Source organism: Diabrotica virgifera, chromosome 2 (assembly GCF_917563875.1).
Source record: "Diabrotica virgifera virgifera chromosome 2, PGI_DIABVI_V3a".
Classification (NCBI taxonomy): domain Eukaryota; kingdom Metazoa; phylum Arthropoda; class Insecta; order Coleoptera; family Chrysomelidae; genus Diabrotica; species Diabrotica virgifera.
This window is the reverse complement of record NC_065444.1, coordinates 248,803,351-248,825,387: the sequence shown is the minus strand read 5'-3', so window position 1 is coordinate 248,825,387 and position 22,037 is coordinate 248,803,351. Positions and strand designations below refer to the sequence as shown.

The 22,037-nt window shown below is 32.7% G+C and overlaps 1 protein-coding gene across 1 annotated transcript in view; it reads right to left on the bottom strand.

The window, feature by feature from the left end:
• Positions 1–1,315: 1,315 nt before the first annotated feature.
• The window catches only part of LOC114326530 (uncharacterized), a 56,229-nt gene continuing 35,507 nt past the window's right edge, over positions 1,316–22,037 (bottom strand). The window contains exon 3 of the mRNA XM_028274925.2: positions 1,316–20,178. Coding sequence (XP_028130726.2) covers positions 19,603–20,178 — 576 coding nt within the window. The 3' untranslated portion in view covers positions 1,316–19,602. The remainder of the gene's footprint in view (positions 20,179–22,037) is intronic.

Sequence of the window (22,037 nt, the reverse complement as noted above, 5' to 3'; positions counted from 1 at the left end):
AGTTTACACTAACGAGAAGGGGTGGTATCCACCCCCAGGGTAAAAGTGCAAGTTGCCACCAAATAATTTTTATTTCTTGGGGTATTCTCTAACTAGTTGACAATTTTTATGAAATCGATGGAGTTTTATCAAAATAGGAGGTGAAAACATTTAAAGACTACACTAACTTTCCCCTTTTATCCCTTATTGCTACTTTCTGTATCCACTGAGGTGTCAGCCTGAAAGGGGTCATAATTATGAATATGCAATAGACACATTTCACATGCCAAACTCCATATTACTTATGACGATGATTTTTCGGTTCTAGCTCTTAGACTATTCTGATTCTATCGATGATCATTACTTTGATTTTCTGTATATTTATTTTTAAACTATATTCCGTACTCACCGTGCCTAGCCTAATCATAATTTGTTCCAGTTCTTCTTGTGAAGACGCCAGTACAACAGTTTTTTAATAAGTGTAATACAAGTTTCACTAATTAATTCCTAATAATCTAGTCCATCTAATCCTTATGTGCGTTTTATACTTTTCTTCTTCTTGCAACAACCCTTCAATGAATAGGCAGAATTGCTTATATAAAGTTAGAAGAAGAAGAAACTGTCCTCATGTCTACGATTAGTCTGTATAAACAGCTAAAATCTCAAACCGAATTTTTTATTTCATCTTTTTAAAGTGCCCTCTCCTCAATTAAGGTTGGCTACTACAATTGCAAACTCTTCTCTGTCTTCAGCTGTTCTTATTAGCTTTTTAAAATTTAGCCTTGTCCATTGTCAGATGTTTCTTAGCTATAGAAACTTAGCCTTTTATTTTACACACTTCTTATAATTAGGTTTTTTTGATGGCTTGATTATATTCTTAAGAGGAAGGGAACATTTTGACGCCTGTCAAAATTTTCAATGTACTTATTTTAAATGTAATCATTTTTTTCGAATCCTGAGAAAACTAATAAGTATTTTTGAAAAATTCAAACGCAGAATGAAAGATTACTTTATTACCGAGGGCCGAAAGTCCCTTAGAATGAATAAAAAGTTGCTTTTGAATGAGAGATTTGAAATTAAAAATCCCACTAAATTTTCTCTTAGTTTTTCACCCCTGTAACTTATTAAAATAAACATTATAGAAGTTTTCAGACACTTTCGGCCCTCGGTAATAACGTAATATTTCATTATGCGTTTAAATTTTTCAAAAATACTTATTAGTTTTCTCAGGATTCAAAAAAATGAATCCCATTTAAATAGCATTGACAAAATACTCATTTTGTTTTTGAAAACATTTGGTGTGGCATTTAAAAAATAAACAATTAAATAAACACAATTTGATGCTGCAAAACTTTATTAGAACAATCCCTTAAAATAATTATAACTATAATAATAAAAATTAAAAATAATAATTGTAGTAATTAAAACTAAAACTCGATTGCTTATCTTACGACGAAAAAGGTGTAGGTACCTAAAATAGCTGATGTTATATTTCGGCAACATTTTTGTTATTTGGTATATTTTCGCGTAGCTAAAAGGTTAGCTTTTCAAGTGAAAATGTTTTTTAGTGTGTATTTTCTGATAAACAAAGATCACAAATGGCAAAGGTTTCTCTAAGGTATTTTAGCAGTTTTCAAGTGACTTGAATAAATAGGATGGGTGTAATTTTCTTGAATGTCGTAAGATATTTTTCGAGTTAACTTATCTCTAAAATATTACTCTGTTGCTAGTCGAAAGACACTTCCAGCAAATTGTGGCTCAGTACGAGTAAAATTGTAAAAACAAGTGAATATTATAATAAATATTGATCACTTCTACAAAACCTGTGATTATATTGCACAATTTGGATAATCAGGGTGCTGAAGATATTTTCTTTTGACTAGCATATACAAAGAAGTTATAAGTACTTAAAAAATATCATAATGTATGTATATTTTATAAAACATATATGTATAAATATAAAACAGCTGATTATTTAGAATACCTTATTAAACAATTATTGTAATGCTGAATTTATTAGTGGAACACATTATGGAAGGCAATGATCGAGATCGGCGTACCCAAGAGACTAACTACGGTAACACAAACGTGTGTAAGTAACTCCTTTGCACAAGTTAGAATAGGGGGAAAATATCAAATGCTTTCTGCCTAAATTCTGGACTGAGACAGGGAGATCCTTTGTCCCCATTGTTGTTTAACCCTAGAATATGCCATGCGAAAAATTTATCCAAAAATCAAACCAGACATAACTGCTCGGGGAGTAAAAATCATACAATCAGTGGCACAATCAACATTAGATGTTAATGAGATTTTCTGGAGCTTTGAAGAAGCTGCTTAAACATCGGTCTAAAATAAATGTAGCCAAAACAAAATAGATGGTCGTCTCAAAACAACAACGATGGCGAGTAAGGCAAAACATTACTATAAACGGTCATAACTTCGAATTGGTTAAGGAATTTAAATATCTAGGAGCAACAATCACAAATGACAACAAAATAAAGCGAAAAACGCGAATAATGGCAGGAAACAGATCATTTTTTGCAATGCAACATCTACTGAAGCCAAACTTCTTTCACGAGGTGCAAAAATCCAGATATATAAGACCATAATACTATACGACCAGCAGTCGCGTATGGAAGCGAAACATGGACGCTAAAAAAAGAGAAGTAAATAAATTGCTGTTGTGGGAATGTAAAATCCTTCAAATGATATATGGCCCTTGCAGAGCCAGCGTGACAAACGAATGGAGACGCAGATACAATAACGAGTTAGAGTCTCTATTCGGAAAGAAAAATCTAGTCAGATACATAAAGATCAATACACTCACATGGGCAGGGCATGTTACACGCAGTAACGACAAGCACCTTATAAACAATGTGTTCTGGTAAAGACCAGATGGAAGAAGGTCTATATGACGCCTAGAAAAAGGTGGAAAGATGCAGTCAAAGAAGATCTGTAGAAAATGGGAGTGAGACAATGGGAATTAGTGGCACAGAACCTACAAACACGGAGGGCAATAGTAAACGCGGCAACGATTCACAAAGAGTTGTAACGTCATTGATGATGAAGAATTTATTAGGGTGGTAGGTCTCAATATGATACCAATTGATGCCAAAATGGGAAAAATATCATCAGCATGGTCAGAGTAACAACTAGTTGTGCACTTTACTGAAGTTATGTATATGGATTTAAAACAAATAAAAACATGAAGTACGTAGCTCATACATTATGAAAAAACTACAGAGGAGCTGCATATCTCTTTAAAAAACTGGCAAAAGATAATAAGGTGTCTTTATTATGGATAGGATGGAATGATCGAGCTGATTTGTTGGTAAAACAAGGCAAAGCTTTGTTTCTTGAGAGAAAGATTTATAAGCATAGAACCATTCTGTGGCATCACTAAAGTTGCTAAAAAAATAAGGTTTAGAAATGGCTGATAAAGAATCATGAAAAGAAATGGAGAGCCACTCAAGGGCAAATCCAGACTAAGAAAATAACCTCGCTAAACGAGAGATTAAAACCGAGGACAGTGTCGTTTAAGAAAACAAATCTACAAATTAGGTATGGAGGGTGAATCATAATGCAGAAAATGCGAAATGGAAGAAGAGAATCCTATTCACACCCTATCTCATTGCAATGCTAATATAAGTTATATGAAGCGGGAATCCGCTGGCCATCTTAGGATTGAACCAGAGGGAGCTTAAAACTACTGATCAGGAAACAGCATTCGTTTAAGCCACAGGTCTCAGAGTTTAATGTAAAAAATAAAGTATGTATGGTACAAAGGTTTTACGACCAAAATTGAGGAGTCTCAAAGAAATCAATATGAAGCAGAAAAGAAATACATTTGACTGAGACGAGATTGTTTAGATAGATAAGTGCAATGACAAACAATGGTCAAATAAAGAACGGATATATTGGAATAGAGCTAGAAGTGCAGAAAAATAAACAAGAAAAAAACTAAATTTATGATTGTCTCAAAAACACAATATGGAAATGAAAGATAAATACTAGAGCAAACCCAAATAGAAAAAGTAAATATGTACAAATATCTGGGAACCTGTGTTGATGCCAAAAATGACCAAAGTCAAGAAATTAAAGTCCGAATTGAAACTGCAAGGCAAGCATTTATAAAAATGAAGACACTGCTTACAAACAAAGACCTTTAGTTGCCTCTCAGATTGAGTGCTCTAAGATGCTACATATTTTCTATATTACTATACGGAATGGAAGCTTAGACATCGAAGAAACAACACATAAGAAAAATAGAAGCTTTCTAAATGTGGTCTTACAGAAGAATATTGAAAATTCAGTGGGTTTAAAGGATTACCAATGTTGAAGTGCTACCACGTTTAAATAAGGAGTTAGAAATTATGAACAGTATAAAAACAAGAAAACTGGAATATTTGGATCACATTACCAGAGGAGAAAAATATGAGTTGCTGAGAGTTATTATGCAAGGAAGGATCCAAGGAAGAAGAAGCATAGGAAGAAGAAGCGTCTCCTTGCTGATTAACCTTGAGAATGGTTTAACGGTAGTTCATTACAACTGTTCAGAGCAGCAGCCAACAAAGTGACCATAGCCATTATGATATCCAACCTCCGATATGAGATGGAACTTTAAGAAGAAGAAGTGCAGATATACGACGGAGATGCAAGGTAGACAACATTAATAACTGGGTAAAAAACAGAATAGTAGAATGGAACGACCACATAAGCCGAATCACAACAAATAGAGTACTAAGGGAGACGATAAGTTTGAAGATCACGAAAACGATGGAATGGCAACTTACTGGAGGCACATTGAAAAAACAGACAGGGTCATGTCTACACAAAAAGAAGAAGAAGAATATATTTTAATACTCGGGTAAATGTTGTATAGGAGAGTTTATTAAATCTATACTAATCAGGAAATAAAAAGGAATTAGAGTAAATCTGAATATGGTACCAATTGAGGTCAAAATGGAAGTAATTTCATTAACACTATCACCGTGGCACTAGCTATGATGTAACGTCCTTAAGTGTTGGGAATTTAAGAAACAAAAATAAGTAAGAAATGCGCAACTGACTCAAAAAATCAAAATTGGTGAGGAACTGCAAAGATGTCATCAACAAGCTGGCAAAAGATAGTGTCTTTAATATGGGTGCCGGGTCATCAAACTTCAGAAGAGTTCGAAATTAAAAGACGAGTGCGATAGGGGTGTGTATTGTCACCACTACTGTTCAATGCATACTCTGAAGAAATTATGAAAAGACCTCTTGAGGGAGAAACAGCAGGAATAAAGGTCAATGCAACAAAGTATGGAGAAGAATATGGATTATCATAAACATCAAGAAAACTAAATTTATGAGGATCACAAAAACCCAAAATAATGATGAAAGCCTGACAATTAAAGGTAAAATTTTAAAACAAGTTGAAAACTGCAAATATGATGGCAAATAATTAATCACACAAATGATTACTCCAAAGAAATCAAAGTTCGAATAGAGAAAGCACGAACAATCTTCAATAAAATGATAAAGGAATTTTGTGCATTAGAACTGAAATTAGACTTAGTAGGCTGACAAAGTATTATATTTTCTCGACTCTGCTTTACGGGATAGAAGCATGGACACTTAATGCTTCGACTACTAAAAGTTGGAAGCATTTGAACTGTGGGTGTATAGAAGAATCCTGAAGATATCATGCACCGAGCATGTAACAACCAAAGAAGTCGTGAGAAGAGTCAACAAAAGAATGGAAATATTGTAAACCATCAAGATACGACAGCTGCATTACCTGGGACATGTTATGCGTAATAAGAGATACAACATACTTCAATTAATTATACAAGAGAAAATCCAGGGCACGAGAAGTGTAGGAAGGAGAAGAATCTCATGGTTGCGTAACTTGAGGGAATGGTACGGATGCACATCAATCGATCTACTCAGAGCAGCAGCATCTAAGATCAGAATGGCCATGATGATTGCCAACCTTGTCACGGAGATGGCACGTAAAGAAAAAGATCATGAAGGGAATAGGAATGAAAGAACAGATTTTTTTGCAAAACAAGGTTTTGTGGGCCCAAAATCATTCTGTGGCATTACTAAATATGCTACAGGAAACGAGGTTTAGAAGTGGCTAAAGGTACGATTCCGAAAGTGGCTGCACACTGCAGACCGCAAACCGCAGACTGCAGCGACAGTGTCTTCTGCGGTCAGGCCAATTCAGAGCAGAACTGCACGGAATCTACATAATAGCGACAGCAGCATTGCACGATGGGAATTTATAATAGTATAATTTGTATTAAAAATCGTATAAGTAGGATGTCAGACGCAACGAACAGCGATGAATTAATGTTATATCATTTTATGGAAGAAGAAGATGACGACGATCTTTTACTTTTGCATTATAAAAGAAAAAGGAAGTCAACTAAGTCTCTATTTAAAAATAGACAATTTGAAGGAATCCTGCGTCGTAAATATCTTTAATATTTTGGTACAAAATTAATTAATTATTGCTCTTATTCTTCATTTGAAATACTCATTTTCAAAAGAAATTCAATTCTTTTCACTTTTCAGTCAATTTGGAAACAGCAAAAATACGTGTTGTCGCTCTGCGGTCGGCGACACTACTGATTCTGGTGGAGTACTGCGGTCTGCGGTGGCGACGTTCTGCGTGCGGCGGCGACAGTGCCGCTCTACTCGACATACAGCTCATAAGAAACCATATGAACCAGTAGGTCTGTCGCTGCGGTCTGCGGTTTGCAGTTTGCGGTATTGTTCGGAATCGTCCCTTTATAAGGAATCATAAAAAATGGAGACTCATTTAAGGGCAAATCAATACTTAGAAGATAATCAAGAATATTGATAACAAAAACCCTCGAAAAATTTGATGAACCTCAAAAAACGAGAGAATAAAACGATCACGGAAATGGTGACTGAACGTGTCGTTTAAGAAAAGTTCTATCCAAAAAACTAGGTAAGGAAAGTGAACCATAGTGCAGAATATGAAAAATGAAAGAAAAGACTTCCATCTTCTTCTTCATGTGTCTTGTCCGTTGCGGACGTTGCGTTGGCTATCATCATAGCAATTTTAATTTTGTTTGCGGCGTTTCTGAATAACTCGATCGATGTTAGTCCAAACCATTGGCGTAAGTTTTGGCCATGAGTGTCATCTTCTGCCGGGTCCTCGTTTGCTTTCTATTTTACCCTATATAAACAGTTGGAGTATATGATATTTATCATGTATCATAATATGACCGAGGAATTCAAGTTTCCGTTTTTTAATTGTGAAAGAGATTTCTTTTTGTTTTCCCATTCGGCGCAATACCTTTACGTTGGTGGTGTGAGTCGTCCAGGATATTTTGAGTATACGTCGATACACCCACATTTTGAATGCCTCCAGCTTCCTCATTAATGTTTCCGTTAGTGTCCATACAGCAAGACTGGAAATACATAGCATTTTAGCAGCCGTATTTTTGGTGTGAGAGATATGTCGGAATGGGTGAATATATTTCTCATGTTGTTAAATGTTGCTTTGCCCTTTTTAATTCTAGATCGTATTTCGGTTGTTTGATCCCATTTCCAGTTGACAACTGTTCCAAGGTATATATACGAGTCAACGTGTTCAATTAATTGGTTTTTTAATTTTCAATTGTCTGGCATGTTTTCGAGTTTTGCTGACCAGCATCCATTTTGTTTTATTTATGTTGAGGTTAAGTCCTCTTTCTGCACTCGCTCTTTGTACCCTGTCCATAAGATACTGCAGTTCATCGATACTACTCTGGCAAGTACCACTGTATCGTTCGCATATCGGATGTTATTTGTCAATTCTCCATTGATTTTTTTGCCTTCATTTGCTTCATCCAGTGCTTTTTAAAAAATTTGTTCGGAGTAAATATTGTTCGGAGTAAAGATGTCAACACGAGAGAGGATAGGCTGAGATAGTTCAACGCCGAAAAAACCCATGTAATAAGAAGGATGTAAAGTACCTGGATAGAGCAGGAAACAAAACCTGGTAAAAGACAGTTAAGAAAATTATGGCTGTAAATGCAATTAACATTTTGAACTAAGATACAAATATGTAATCGAGTATAATTAGGAAAAAGTTCAGAGAGAGAGAATTTCAGGAAGGTAAACAAAATTACGATGATAGTAAATCCGATATACCAATGAGTTTGGATGGAATATTTGGCGATTGTATAAAGGAAACAAGAACCTTATTATAATAACCTATAAGGTGTACAATAATTGTTAACAAAGTAAAAAAGCAAAATTTAAATCTATGATATATAATGATAAATAATGTCAAACATAATAATATGATATAATATAGTGTCAAAATCCGTTATCAAATGCGTCGTCAAGTACTGTCAAAAACACTATTCTAGTGCTAGTCGCTACACATTTACAGGAATTTGTAGTTTAGTGAGAGCCAGATGGTAAAAATTGTAAAATCTCCATAAATAAAATATTCCTGAGAAAAGTTTGTCGAAATGAAAATTAAATTATAGCAGAAATGATGTTAAAAATAGTGAAAATATTATCGTCAGAATTATTCCTTTTGGTTCTATTGTACAATTTAAACAATCAGCATACAGAAGTTATTGTGTTTTGACTAGCATATACATAATATGGATAAATATAAAATGTTTATGTATAAGTTATATATAAAAAATATATAATATGTATAATGTATATATAGTATGTATTAATATAAAAATCTGATTATATAGAATACTTTATTAAACAATTATTGTCACACAGAATTTATTTGGTTGGTTTATCTGAATACGGTAGGTACCATTTGATGCCAAAACACCGAACAAAAAGCATCTAATATGAAGAGTGTTAAGTAACTGAAAGGAGTAGAAAAAGAAGTTATATCTGTACAACAGAGAAAATACTCAAATACTATCGGAAAATATGTGATTAGCAGAAAAGGATTTAAAAGATTTTGCAGAAAGAAGAAAAGAGAACAGCTAGTAAAATAATTGAAAATCAAAAAATCCTACATATTCAAAGAGGTTAAGAAGTTCTACCACGATGTTAAAAAATCCAGAGAAACTAAAAAGAATAATACAAAGTATTGCAGAAACTAAGAAGATTTAGGTCTAGGAGAAACAACAGAAAAATTAAACAGATGGGCTGGGTACATCCGAAAATCTGTTAAATATAGAATAACAAGAGGATCTAGCGGAAAATGAAAATTTACAAGAATATGAAGAGGGGACGTACGAGGAACCAACTTTGAATGAAGTTAAATAAATAATAAGAGGCCTAGAAAATAACTATTAAAACTAGCCTATAAAATACTTCAGAAAGATATAAATGCTTAAAAAGTTACAGACCAAAAGCGTAGACAAAATATCTACAGATCTACAAAAGTAGAAGGGGGACAGAGCCGTTGGGTCATTAAAAGTAATACTAAAAGCAAGAAATGTATCAAGATCAGTGGGTCTGAGAACTGTGAGTCTACGAGGCTGTAATCAGATCCATGGTAATGTATGTATGAAATGTAGATTATGAACTATACTTTATTTCACGTTAAGAATAGAACGTTACGCTTTTGGAGATCAGTGTTGACAAACCTCTCGGGCACGGGTGGCTACTCGACTGCCGATATATGATTCATTTTAATCAGTACGGCGTGGTATCGGCGCGCTTCTATCATTCATAACAAATGCATGGGGATATCTTCGCAATGTTCTATTCTTAACGTGAAATAAATTATAGCAGGAGGAAAGGAAACTAGAGATTTGGTAAAAAAGGTGCTCAAATGTTAAAACAATAATGAAGGAGGGAGAAATGGGAAAAAAGAAGAGAACGTCCAAAGAAGAAATGGTCGAAAGCAGTAAAGTAAGACTTGTCAAAAATACGCCTGAGAAATTGGAAGGAAAACAAGGGACCGAAAACAATTGAGGAACATAACCAAGGTTTTGGAAGCCAGGATACAAGGCCTGTAGCTCTGTTGCCTGTAAATACAATTTGTATTTTGATCTCGGATCAAGTTTGTAATCGAATAAAATTAGGAAAAGATTTGTCTTACAGAGAGAAAAGAAAATTAGGATTATTATGGTACAGCCGATATACCAGGAAGATTGGATGAACTATTTGGCGCTTGTTGAAAAGAATTAATAAACTTATTATCATAACGTATAAGTTGTACAATAATTGTTAACAAAGTAAAAAGCAAAACTTAAATCTATGATAATGATATATACATATTGTCAATTATAATATGATGTACAATAATGGTGAACTCGGTTCTAACTGTCAAGAACATTATTCTAGTGCTAGTCGAAACACACTTCCAGGAATTTTTAGTTTAGTGAGAACAAGACGGTAGTAAATGTGAAACATTACAAAGAATAATGATCAGTCTAGAAAGGAAAATATTCTTGAAAAAAATTTGCCGAAATCAACTTTAACGTGTAGCGGAAGTGATGTTAAAAAATAGTGAAAAAATTGTCAGTACATGATCAAAATTTTTCATTTTGATTCCTTTGTACAATTTGGACAATCAGCGTGAAGGAGATATTGTGTTTTGACTAGCATATTTATACAAAATATTATACATGTGGATAAATAGAAAGTGGTTATGTATAGGTATAATATATAATATAATATAATATAATATATGGTATGTATAAATATAAATAGCTGATTATATACAATACCTTATTAATCAGTTATTGTCATACTGAATTTGTTAGGTTGGTACATCTGAATAAGTTACCAATAATTATTAATTGATGATAAAACACCGAAAATAAATCATCCAATATAAAGAGTGTAAAATAACTGGAAGGAGTAGCAAAAGAAGATCTGGTGAAAGATATAAGCAAGTTATGTCTGTAATAAAGAGAAAATACTCAAAATACGATCAAAAAATATGTGGTTAGAAGAAGAGTAATTAGACGAATTGGCAGAAAGAAGAAAAGAGAACAGCTCAAAAACAATTGAAAAACATAAAGCCCACATATACAAAGTGTCAAACATTATTACCACAAATTTAAAAAATCCAGAGAAAAAAAAATAATGCAAAGTATTGCAAAAACACAAAAGGCTTACTTCTGGGAGACACGACAGAAAAATGAAATAAATGGGCGGAAAACTTAAAAAAAATAGACTAACAAAAGGAACTAGAGGAAAATGAGAATTGACAAGAATATGAAGAAGGGACGTGCGAGTAAATAACTTTGAAAGATGAGATGAGAAATAATAAGTGACCAAGAAAATAACAGTTATTCTCTTTTCTTCACAGTTTTTAGCTGTTTTTGATGCATTTTCTGTTTTCAGCATTACTTTTAATGACCCTACGGCTCTGTCCCCCTTCATCTTTTGAAGATCTGTAGATATTTTGTCTACGTTGTTTCTCCGTATATTTTTAAGTATTTATCTATTTTTTAAGTAAGATAGAGGCTACTTCTAGTAGTAACTATTAATAACTACTATTCTTTTTCAGATCTGTAGACATTTTGTCTACTTCGTTTGTCCGTATCTTTTTAAGCATTTATCTCTTTTTTAAGTAAATTTAAAAAAGAGATAAATTCTTAAAAAGATAGGGACAAACGACGTAGACAAAATATCTACAGATCTGCAAAAGAAGAAAATAACTAACTATTAGAAGTAGCCTGTAACTTACTTAAAAAAGAGGTAAATACTTAAAAAGATACGGACAAACGACGTAGACAAAATATCTACAGATCTGCAAAAGAAGAAGGGGGACAGAGCCGTAGGGTCATTAAAAGTAATACTGAAAGCAATAAATGTATCGAGAACAGTTAACTGTGAGTCTACAAGACAGTAATCGGACCCATGGTGATGTTTGTATGAAACGAGTATTATGAACTAACGGGAAGAAAAGAAACTAGAGATCTGAGAAAGAAAGGCGGTCAAATGTTAAAACAATACTGAAGAAGAGAGAAATGGGAAAATAGAAGAAAATAATGATACGCCTTAGAGATTGGAGAAAAAAGAACTGGAAACATTGGAGGAATATAGCCAAGTATTTGGAATCCTGTGGTACGAGGCCTGTAGCTCTGGTGTCTATAAATACAATTGGTATTTTGATCTTAGATGAAATTGGTAATCGAGTGTAATTAGGAAAGATTTTTTCCTGCAAATAGGAAAGGCAATTACGATGATGATAGTACCTGCAAATAGGAAAGGCAATTACGATGATGATAGTAAAGCCGGTATACCAGCAAGTTTGGATGAAATATTTAGCGATTGTTGAAAGGAAAAATAAAAACCTTATTACCATAACGTATACACTGTACAATAATTATTAACAAAGTAAAAGCAAAACTTAAATCTATGATATGTATAATGATATATATATATATATATATATATATACATATTGTTAAACATTATGATGAGGAATATTTGTCAACTCGGTTCTAAAATGCACAAATCGTCATCAAGAACTGTCAAAAACACTATTCTAGCGCTAGTCGAAACACTCTTCCAGGAATTTGTAGTTTTGTAAGAGCAAATCGGTAAAAAATGTTAAAATATTATAATGAGTAGTGATCGCTCCAGAAAGAAAAACATTCCTGGAAAAAATTTGTGGAAATCAAGTTTAAAAGTATAGCGGAAATGATGGTCGTTAAAAAATAGTGAAAATATTATCATTACTATCAAAATTATTCATTTTGATCATCTATTGTGCAATTTGGTCAATCAGCATTCAGAAGATATTGTGTTTTGACTAGCATATACAAAATATTGATATGGATAAATATTAACTTGTTATGTATAGGGATATATAATATACTATAATATGGTAAATATGGTATGTATAAAAGTATAAAAAAGCTGATTATAGAATACCTTATTCTAAAATGGTTAAAATATATATGGCTATATTGTATGTATGTAGATACATATGTACAAAAAAGCTGATTATATAGAATATATAATATATTGTTAAACATAATGTATAATACAATAATTGTAAATTACGTTCTAAAATGCACAAATCGTCATCAAGAACACTATTCTAGCGCTAGTCGAAACACTCTTCCAGGAATTTGTAGTTTTGTAAGAGCAAGTCGGTAAAAAATGTTAAAATATTGTAATGAGTAGTGATCGCTCCAGAAAGAAAATTCCTGGAAAATTCCTGGAAAAAATTTGTGGATATCAAGTTTAAAAGTATAGCGGCAATGATCGTCGTTAAAAAATAGTGAAAATACTATCAATATTACTATCAAAATTATTCATTTTGAATCTATTGTGCAATTTGGTCAATCGGCATTCAGAAGATATTGTGTTTTGACTAACATATACACAATATTGATAGTGATAAATATAAAATTATTATGTGTAGAGATATATAATATACTATAATATGGTACTATATTATGTATAAATATAAAAAAGCTGATTATAGAATACCTTATTCTAAAATGGTTAAAATATATATGGCTATATTGTATGTACATACATATGTACAAAAAAGCTGATTATATAGAATATATAATATATTGTTAAACATATTATGATGTACAATAATTGTCAACTAGGTTCTAAAATGCACAAACCGTCATCAAGAACACTATTTTAGCACTAGTCGAAACACTCTTCCAGGAATTTGTAGTTTTGTAAGAGCAAGTCGGTAAAAAATGTTAAAATATTGTAATGAGTAGTGATCGCTCCAGAAAGAAAATTCCTGGAAAATTCCTGGAAAAAATTTGTGGATATCAAGTTTAAAAGTATAGCGGAAATGATCGTCGTTAAAAAATAGTGAGAAAATATTATCAATTCTACTATCAAAATTATTCATTTTGAATCTATTGTGCAATTTGGTCAATCAGCATTCAGAAGATATTGTGTTTTGACTAACATATACACAATATTGATAGTGATAAATATAAAATTATTATGTGTAGAGATATATAATATACTATAATATGGTTATATGGTATGTATAAATATAAAAAACTGATTATAGAATACCTTATTCTAAAATGGTTAAAATATATATGGCTATATTTTATGTATGTAGATACATATGTACAAAAAAGCTGATTATATAGAATATATATATATATATATATTGTTAAACATATGATGTACAATAATTTTGTCAACTCGGTTCTAAAATGCACAAATCGTCATCAAGAACTGTCAAAAACACTATTCTAGCGCTAGTCGAAACACTCTTCCAGGAATTTGTAGTTTTGTAAGAGCAAATCGGTAAAAAATGTTAAAATATTATAATGAGTAGTGATCGCTATAGAAAGAAAAACATTCCTGGAAAAAATTTGTGGAAATCAAGTTTAAAAGTATAGCGGCAATGATCGTCGTTAAAAAATAGTGTAAATATTATCATTACTATCAAAATTATTCATTTTGATCATCTATTGTGCAATTTGGTCAATCAGCATTCAGAAGATATTGTGTTTTGACCAGCATATTATACAAAATATTGGTATGGATAAATATAAAATTGTTATGTATAGGGATATATTATTATATATAGGGATATATGGTTATATGGTATGTATAAATATAAAAAAACTGATTATAGAATACCTTATTCTAAAATGGTTAAAATATATTTTATGTATGTACATATTTACACACAAAAAAGCTGATTATATAGAATATGTTATTAAACAATTATTGTCACACTGAATTTATTAGGGTATTTCTTAATGTGCTACCAAAATGCCAAAATGGTAGTAATTTCAGCAACATGGTCAATGTGAAACTAAATATGATGTACGGCACTGAAGTATTGGGAATTTAAAATCAAATAAAAATTAAAAAGAATTAAACATATATGAGCGGAATTACAAAGTGGTCATCATCATCATCATTGGCTCGACAGCCCTTTCTGGGTCTTGGCCTGTTCCAGGATTCTTCTCCACTCTGATCTGTTTCGTACTTTTTTTCTCCAGTTTTTTATTTTTAAGGTTTTTATATCATTTTCTATTTGTTCTAAATATCTCAGCTTCGGTCTTCCTCTTGTTCTTTTTCCTACTGGCATCTGTTTGAATATTTTGTTTGGTATTTCGCCTTCTTCCATTCTTTCTACATGTCCCATCCAACGCAGCCGTCCTATTTTAATGAATGTTATATTACAAAGTGGTACCTCAGATAAAAATTTAAAAGAACGTGGCAAAAGACTGAAGTAAAGAATATTCCGCTTAATATTAGCAGTTTTGCCAAAGGAAGAAATGCCGATAGAGTGGAATAGCGCTCGTATTTTTCTGATCTACAAAAAAGGTGACAAATCAGGGAGCGGGAACTATAAAGGTATAATAGCACTATGGTTAAAGAATTTAAATATCTTGCAATCACAAATGACAACAAAATAGAGCGAGAAGTTGAAACGCGAATAATGGCAGGAAACAGAACCTTCTTTGTAATGAAACATCTAATGAAGTCAAAACTTCCTTCACTAGGTGCAAAAACCCAGATATTTAAGACCATAATACGACCAGCAGTTGCGTATGGAAGCGAAACATGGACGCTAACAAAAAGAAAAGTAAATAAATGGCTGGTGTGGGAACGTCAAATCCTTCGAATGATATATGGCCCTTGCAGAGATAGCGTGACAAACGAATGGAGGCGCAGATACAATAACGGAAACGAATATCTATTCAGATATATAAAGTCCAATAGACTTACCTAGATGGGAAGTGCATGTGATACGCAGTAACGACAATCGCCTTATAAACAATGTGTTCTGGGAAAGGCTAGATGGAAGAAGGTCTATATGACGCCTAGAAAAAGGTGGAAAGATGCAGTCAAAGACGATCTGTAGAATATAGGAGTGAGACAATGAGATTTAGTGGCACAGGACCGACAAACATGGAAGGCAATAGCAAACGCGGCAAAGACTCACGAAGAGTTGTAACCCCATTAATGATGATCAGGACTATTTAGGAGTAATCTAAAAACCCTTCCCGATAATGAATAAACCTCTAGAAAAATCTTCAAGAAATTTGAAGAAGAGGCAAAAAGATACGGACAAAACAAATAGATAAAAGATTAATGAAGGGGATAAAAACCAAGGGACTGGAAAACATGAAGGTAAATAACCAATATTTTGGAAGCAAGGTCTATAGCACTGTTCTATATATTTAAATACAATAATCAGTATTTTGATCTCAGATTCAAATTTACAATCGAGTGTAATTAGGAACGAATTAGACTCACAGAGAGGTAAAGAGAATTACAATAATAGTAAAGCCGATACACCAAGGGGTTTGAATGAAATATGTGGCGATTTTGGCAAGGAAATAAGAACCTGATTATAGTAAAGTTTAAGTTGCACGGAAGAAGGGGGCCAAGTCGAAGAAGAACGTCATGGTTTAAAAACCTCAGAGAATGGTTTAACAGATTTGATCCTCTGCATCACTTTTCCGAGCTGCCGTCGACAAAATTACTATAGGCAATTTGATAGCCAACGCTCAATAATCGAGCACGGCACATGAAGAAGAAGAAGGTAAGTTGTACAATAATTGTTAATAGAGTAAAAAACCAAAACTTAAATCTATGATATATAGTGATAGGATAATAAAACTAAAAATAAAATATATAATATGATATATGATATAATAAAAATAAAAGAATACTATTCTAGTGCTAGTCGAAACACTTAATTTGTAATAATATCGAGTATGTAATGATGGCCCCAAAAAGAAAAATACATATTACCAAAAAAAATTTGTCGAAATCAAGTTTTAAGTTTAACAGAAATAATAAAAATTAGTGAAAATATTGTCATATATCAGTATTATTATCAAAATTATTCATCTTGATTCTACTGCACAATTTGGACAATCAGCGTATTTTTTATAAAAAGATATTATTGTATTTTGACTAGCATAATATGTACAAAATATTAATATGGGTAAATATAAAATGGTCATGTGTAGGTATATACAATAATACATAATATGGATATATTATGGTATATATAAATTTAAAAAAGCTGATTATATACAAAACCTTATTAAACAATTATTGTCACACTGAATTTATTAGGGTATGTCTGAATATTGTATTAATTGATAACAAAACACCGAAAATAAATCATCCAGTGAAGTATAAAGTAACTAAAAGGAGTTGAAAAAGAAGTCCTGGTAAAGATATTTCAGCAAGGTATTTCTGTAACCCAGAGAAAATACTCAAAATGCGATCGAAAACTATGTGGTTAGAAGAAGAGAAATTAGGAAAATTTGCAGAAAGCTAGAAAAAAATCATTGAAAACCATAGAAACCCCACACAAAAAAGGGTAAAAGAATTTCTACCATGAAGTTAAAAAATTCAGCGAATCTAAAAAGAATAATACAAAGTATCGCAGAAATAAAGAAGATTTACTTCTAGGACAAACCACAGAAAAATTAAACAGATGAGCGGAGTATTTCGAAGATCTGCTAAATACAGACTAACAAGAGGAACTAGAGGGAAATAAAAATTTACAACAATATGAAGAAGGGGCGTGAGAGGAATCACTTTTGAATGAAGTTAAAGGAATAATTAGACACCTTAGTGATATCAAAACTGCAGGAGAAATGTGGTATCTTATCTGCAATTTTTAAAGAAGGGGGCGAAAGACTGGAAGAAAGAGTGTTCCTCTTGACATTAGCAGTTTGCCAAAACAAAGAAATGTCCAAACAATGGAATAGCGTTCTTATTTGTCCGGTCTATAAAAAGGCGACATAACGGAGTACGAAAATTATAAGGTATAGAAGTTTTCCAGAAATTTGACGAAGAAGCAGACTAAAAATAAACCAAATTAAAAAGCAGTACCCATATGGAAATGTGGGCAGACATAACAAATAATAACAAATATATCAAAATTAAAAGGCTATAGTTTTAAAAAAGTGTCAGAATTTAAGAGTAAGAACACGGGGAAAGAAAGTAAAGGGACAGGCAAAAAATTAACAAAGATGAGTCAAGAACAGATAACCTGTTTGATTACGAGACAGTATTCAAACCCACGGTGATATTGTATGCCAGAGAATCGTTGACTATGAACCAGCAGAAAGAAAAAAGAAAATAAGCAATAAGAATAGAGTGATACATATATGCTTCATCGACCTGAAGAAGGCGTTTGACAGAATCCGAAGAAAGGACATAAGGAAGACATTAATGGAAAGGGGAATCAACAGGAACATAAGAGACTTAATAAAGGATATGTACAAAAATAATACAATTAGGAACCAATAACGAGGAATCCAGAGAATTTACCACAAATCAAGGCGTCAAACAGGGATGCGTGTTGAGTCCAGTGGTACTCGATGAAGCAATAAAGAAAGCCAAAAGAAGAATGAGAAAAGTAACCTTAGGATACTGGTAAATGAAACAGACTCAACACTATCGGAGCTACTATTTGCAGACGACATGTTATTGATAGCAGAAAACAGAGAAGACTTACAGAACAATCTTCAAATCGTAGAAGAAGAACGATCAAACATAAATATGAAAATAAATATAGAGAAAAAAAAAACAATAATAAATTCAAATACGAGGAAGACACACGGAATAGAACTAGACGTGAAACGACTAAAGCAGGTGGAATATTTTAAATAACTAGGAGTAATAATTCAATCAAATTGTAAACAAGACATGGAAATAAATGAGAGAATGGGATGAGCAAGAAGCTTATTTAACACTATGATTTAAGAAGGTAAAAACGGTAAAAACGGAAGATATGAGAAGGTAAACACGGCAGTCGTTAGATTAACAATCGTGTATAGCATCGAGACATGTACATTGACGGGAAGACAGAGGAGACAAAAATCCAGGGCCAATGCTATGGAAATGAGGTTCTTAAACTAGAACCAATCAATGAAAAAATAGTATAAGGACAACTTAGATGGTTCAGGCACGTTTGCAGAATGGCGAACGAGAGACTAACAAACCAAATGTTTGAAACGAAGGTGTAGGGAAAAAACAAAAGAGAGGAATACTTAGAGTTATGAGGGTAAATGAAAGTAGATGAAATCAGAAAAGAAGTCGAGAAGAAAGGATTGATATTGGAAAGTGTATGAAACGTAACAAAAGATTGGAAAGCATGGAGACAACAATGCAAAACTCAACTCCACCAGCCTTACACCTTAAGGTAGAAAGGTGCCTAAGTAAGAAAGAAAAAAGCAGAGATATGGGAAAGCAAAGTGCTAAAATTTTAAAACAATACTGAGTGGGTAAGAAATGGCGAAATCGATGAGATTTGAGAGAAAAAGAAAAGAACCGGCAGAAATGGAGGAAAATAACCAAGTTTTTGGAATCCACGTTTACAGGGAATGTAGGACTGTGTCTATATCTATGTCTGTAAATACAATTCATATTTTGATCTCAGATTCAAATATGTAATTGTGTGTAATTAGGGACTCATTTGACTTACAGGGATCATAAAAATACGATGAAGATAGTAAATCCGATATAATAGAGATTTGGATGAAATATTTAGCGACTGTGGAACTCAAATAAGAATCTAATTATAGTAACGTATAAGTTGTACAATAATTGTTAACAAAGTAAAAAAGCAAAACTTAAACCTACGATATAATGTACGATATATTATGTGATTATACACTATATATTATAATGTTAAAATCCATCATCAAATACGCTAGTCTAGTCGTCGCGTCGTCAAAAACTGTAAATACATATTTAGGCCATTGAATCGTTTGGTTTGATTGGCACAACTTTCAGTACCATTTCTGTGTGAGGCTTTGGAAGGTCCGGTTGTTTTTGTTGGACCCCCTTTTCTGTGTCAGGCTTTGGAAGGTCCTGTTGTTTTTGTTGGACCCCATTTCCTGAGTCAGGCTTTGGAAGGTTCTGTTGTTTTTGTTGGACCTTTTTTTTAATTATTACCTGCTTGTGGCTTACTACAGTCACAATATCATCCACGGGGTGTAGTCGGCCTTCTCGTTCAAGTTTAATTGTATTCTGGGCGATATTTTTAGTGTCTTTTTCAATGAAAGGGCTCATATCAAACTTTAGGTCAGAGATCCAAAATAGGGGGATGAAGACTATGACCAATAGTAATCCAAGTATTCCGTGGATTAAATCAACTACATAATATCTTGGATAACATATTGTGTGCAACAGGAAGAATATTTTCGCAAAAAATAGATGAATTAGAAATCCCAAAATATACAGGTTAATTTTCTTGCTTTCGAGCACTAATACGACTTGTGGGATGTGAAGTGTTATTGACATCGAAAGTGCAGACAATTCCAGAACCTAAAATAAAATCACAAGTTTATTATTTTGTGTACTCTTTATATTATTATAAAGTATTGCAAATATTTGTAGTGCAGTCGCCGAAGGTTTTTATCTACGATTTCATTGAACCGTCAACGATTTTCATGAAAATTGGTTAGTAGTTAGAGGATACCTCAAGAAATAAAAGTGGGTGCCAACTTTTTTAAAAATAACCCCATAAACGGATAGAGGGATAAATTCAACAAATCGATACAGGGACAAATTCTAAGTAAAATTCATTAATAACTGGAAATATTTTAGCTGTAAATTCCTGCGCTCAAAATATTAAGTTTTAACCCAAATCACCTAGTGCGAAAATGCTTCTAAAGGCGCTGGAGCTCTTTAAAGATGGCGCCTGTTAATTAGTTTTTACAACAGCCCAGAAAGCTTCTATTTAGAAAAACGAAAATTGGTCCGCCTAGGTACATACTTAGCTTCCAGAGATAAATCGATTCCATAAATTACGAACGACTAGTATCGGTCATAGGCATCTCATTCGGGTATATCACAGGACAATCGTTATTTTATCGCATAACTTTTTGTCTTTAAATATTGAATGGGTTGCATATGTGAGTCCATATTAAATATAGTAATGAAACACAGACTTACTCACAATCATTTAATTATACTTTGACGACCGGTTTCGATCTCTACAATATACAGATCATCTTCAGGTCGGCGTTACAAGTAGTTAAATGCTACAATAAGAGAAAACTTGTGTTAGACCAGTGTCTGATTGAAGAGATGTTAATAGAAAGCCAAATTTAAAAAATTTTTATAAAATTTTTTGACATAAAGGTTTGCAACTGTTGACATTTCAGAATATTGGTATATACAAAGTCAAACCTATGAGTAAAAATGCTCATAGTCATGTATGTGCAAATGGGTGCATACAGTTTGAATTTGTTGAAATTAAAATTTTTAACCATTAAAAAACAAACAAAATAAACATAAACTGACTTAAATATGCTTCCAAATTCAAAGTAGTAATAATAAAAGAGATAGTAATATTGTTCTAATCTACTTACATGCCGTTACAAGGATTGCGTTGCAACTTAGTTGTTGTCATATTAGTACGTCCAAATTATGCTAATTGGTTTGTTGGGATAGTGATAGGGTAAACAGACATGTTACGTAGGTTAAAACACAGTAAGATTTCGAATTTGGAATGGATCCTGAAGGAAGATGCGTATGTGAAACGGGTGATGTTTTGTTAGAATGGAGAAAGACAATGCTCCAGGAGTTGCGTATTAATTGTAGCAAAGTATGAAATGTTATTCTAGGCTCTTGTACAAATGTGATGGTCTTAGCTCGTATAACATCTAAGAGCTAAGACCATCACATTTGTACAAGAGCCTAGAATAACATTTCATACTTTGCTACAATTAATACGCAACTCCTGGAGCATTGTCTTTCTCCATTCTAACAAAACATCACCCGTTTCACATACGCATCTTCCTTCAGGATCCATTCCAAATTCGAAATCTTACTGTGTTTTAACCTACGTAACATGTCTGTTTACCCTATCACTATCCCAACAAACCAATTAGCATAATTTGGACGTACTAATATGACAACAACTAAGTTGCAACGCAATCCTTGTAACGGCATGTAAGTAGATTAGAACAATATTACTATCTCTTTTATTATTACTACTTTGAATTTGGAAGCATATTTAAGTCAGTTTATGTTTATTTTGTTTGTTTTTTAATGGTTAAAAATTTTAATTTCAACAAATTCAAACTGTATGCACCCATTTGCACATACATGACTATGAGCATTTTTACTCATAGGTTTGACTTTGTATATACCAATATTCTGAAATGTCAACAGTTGCA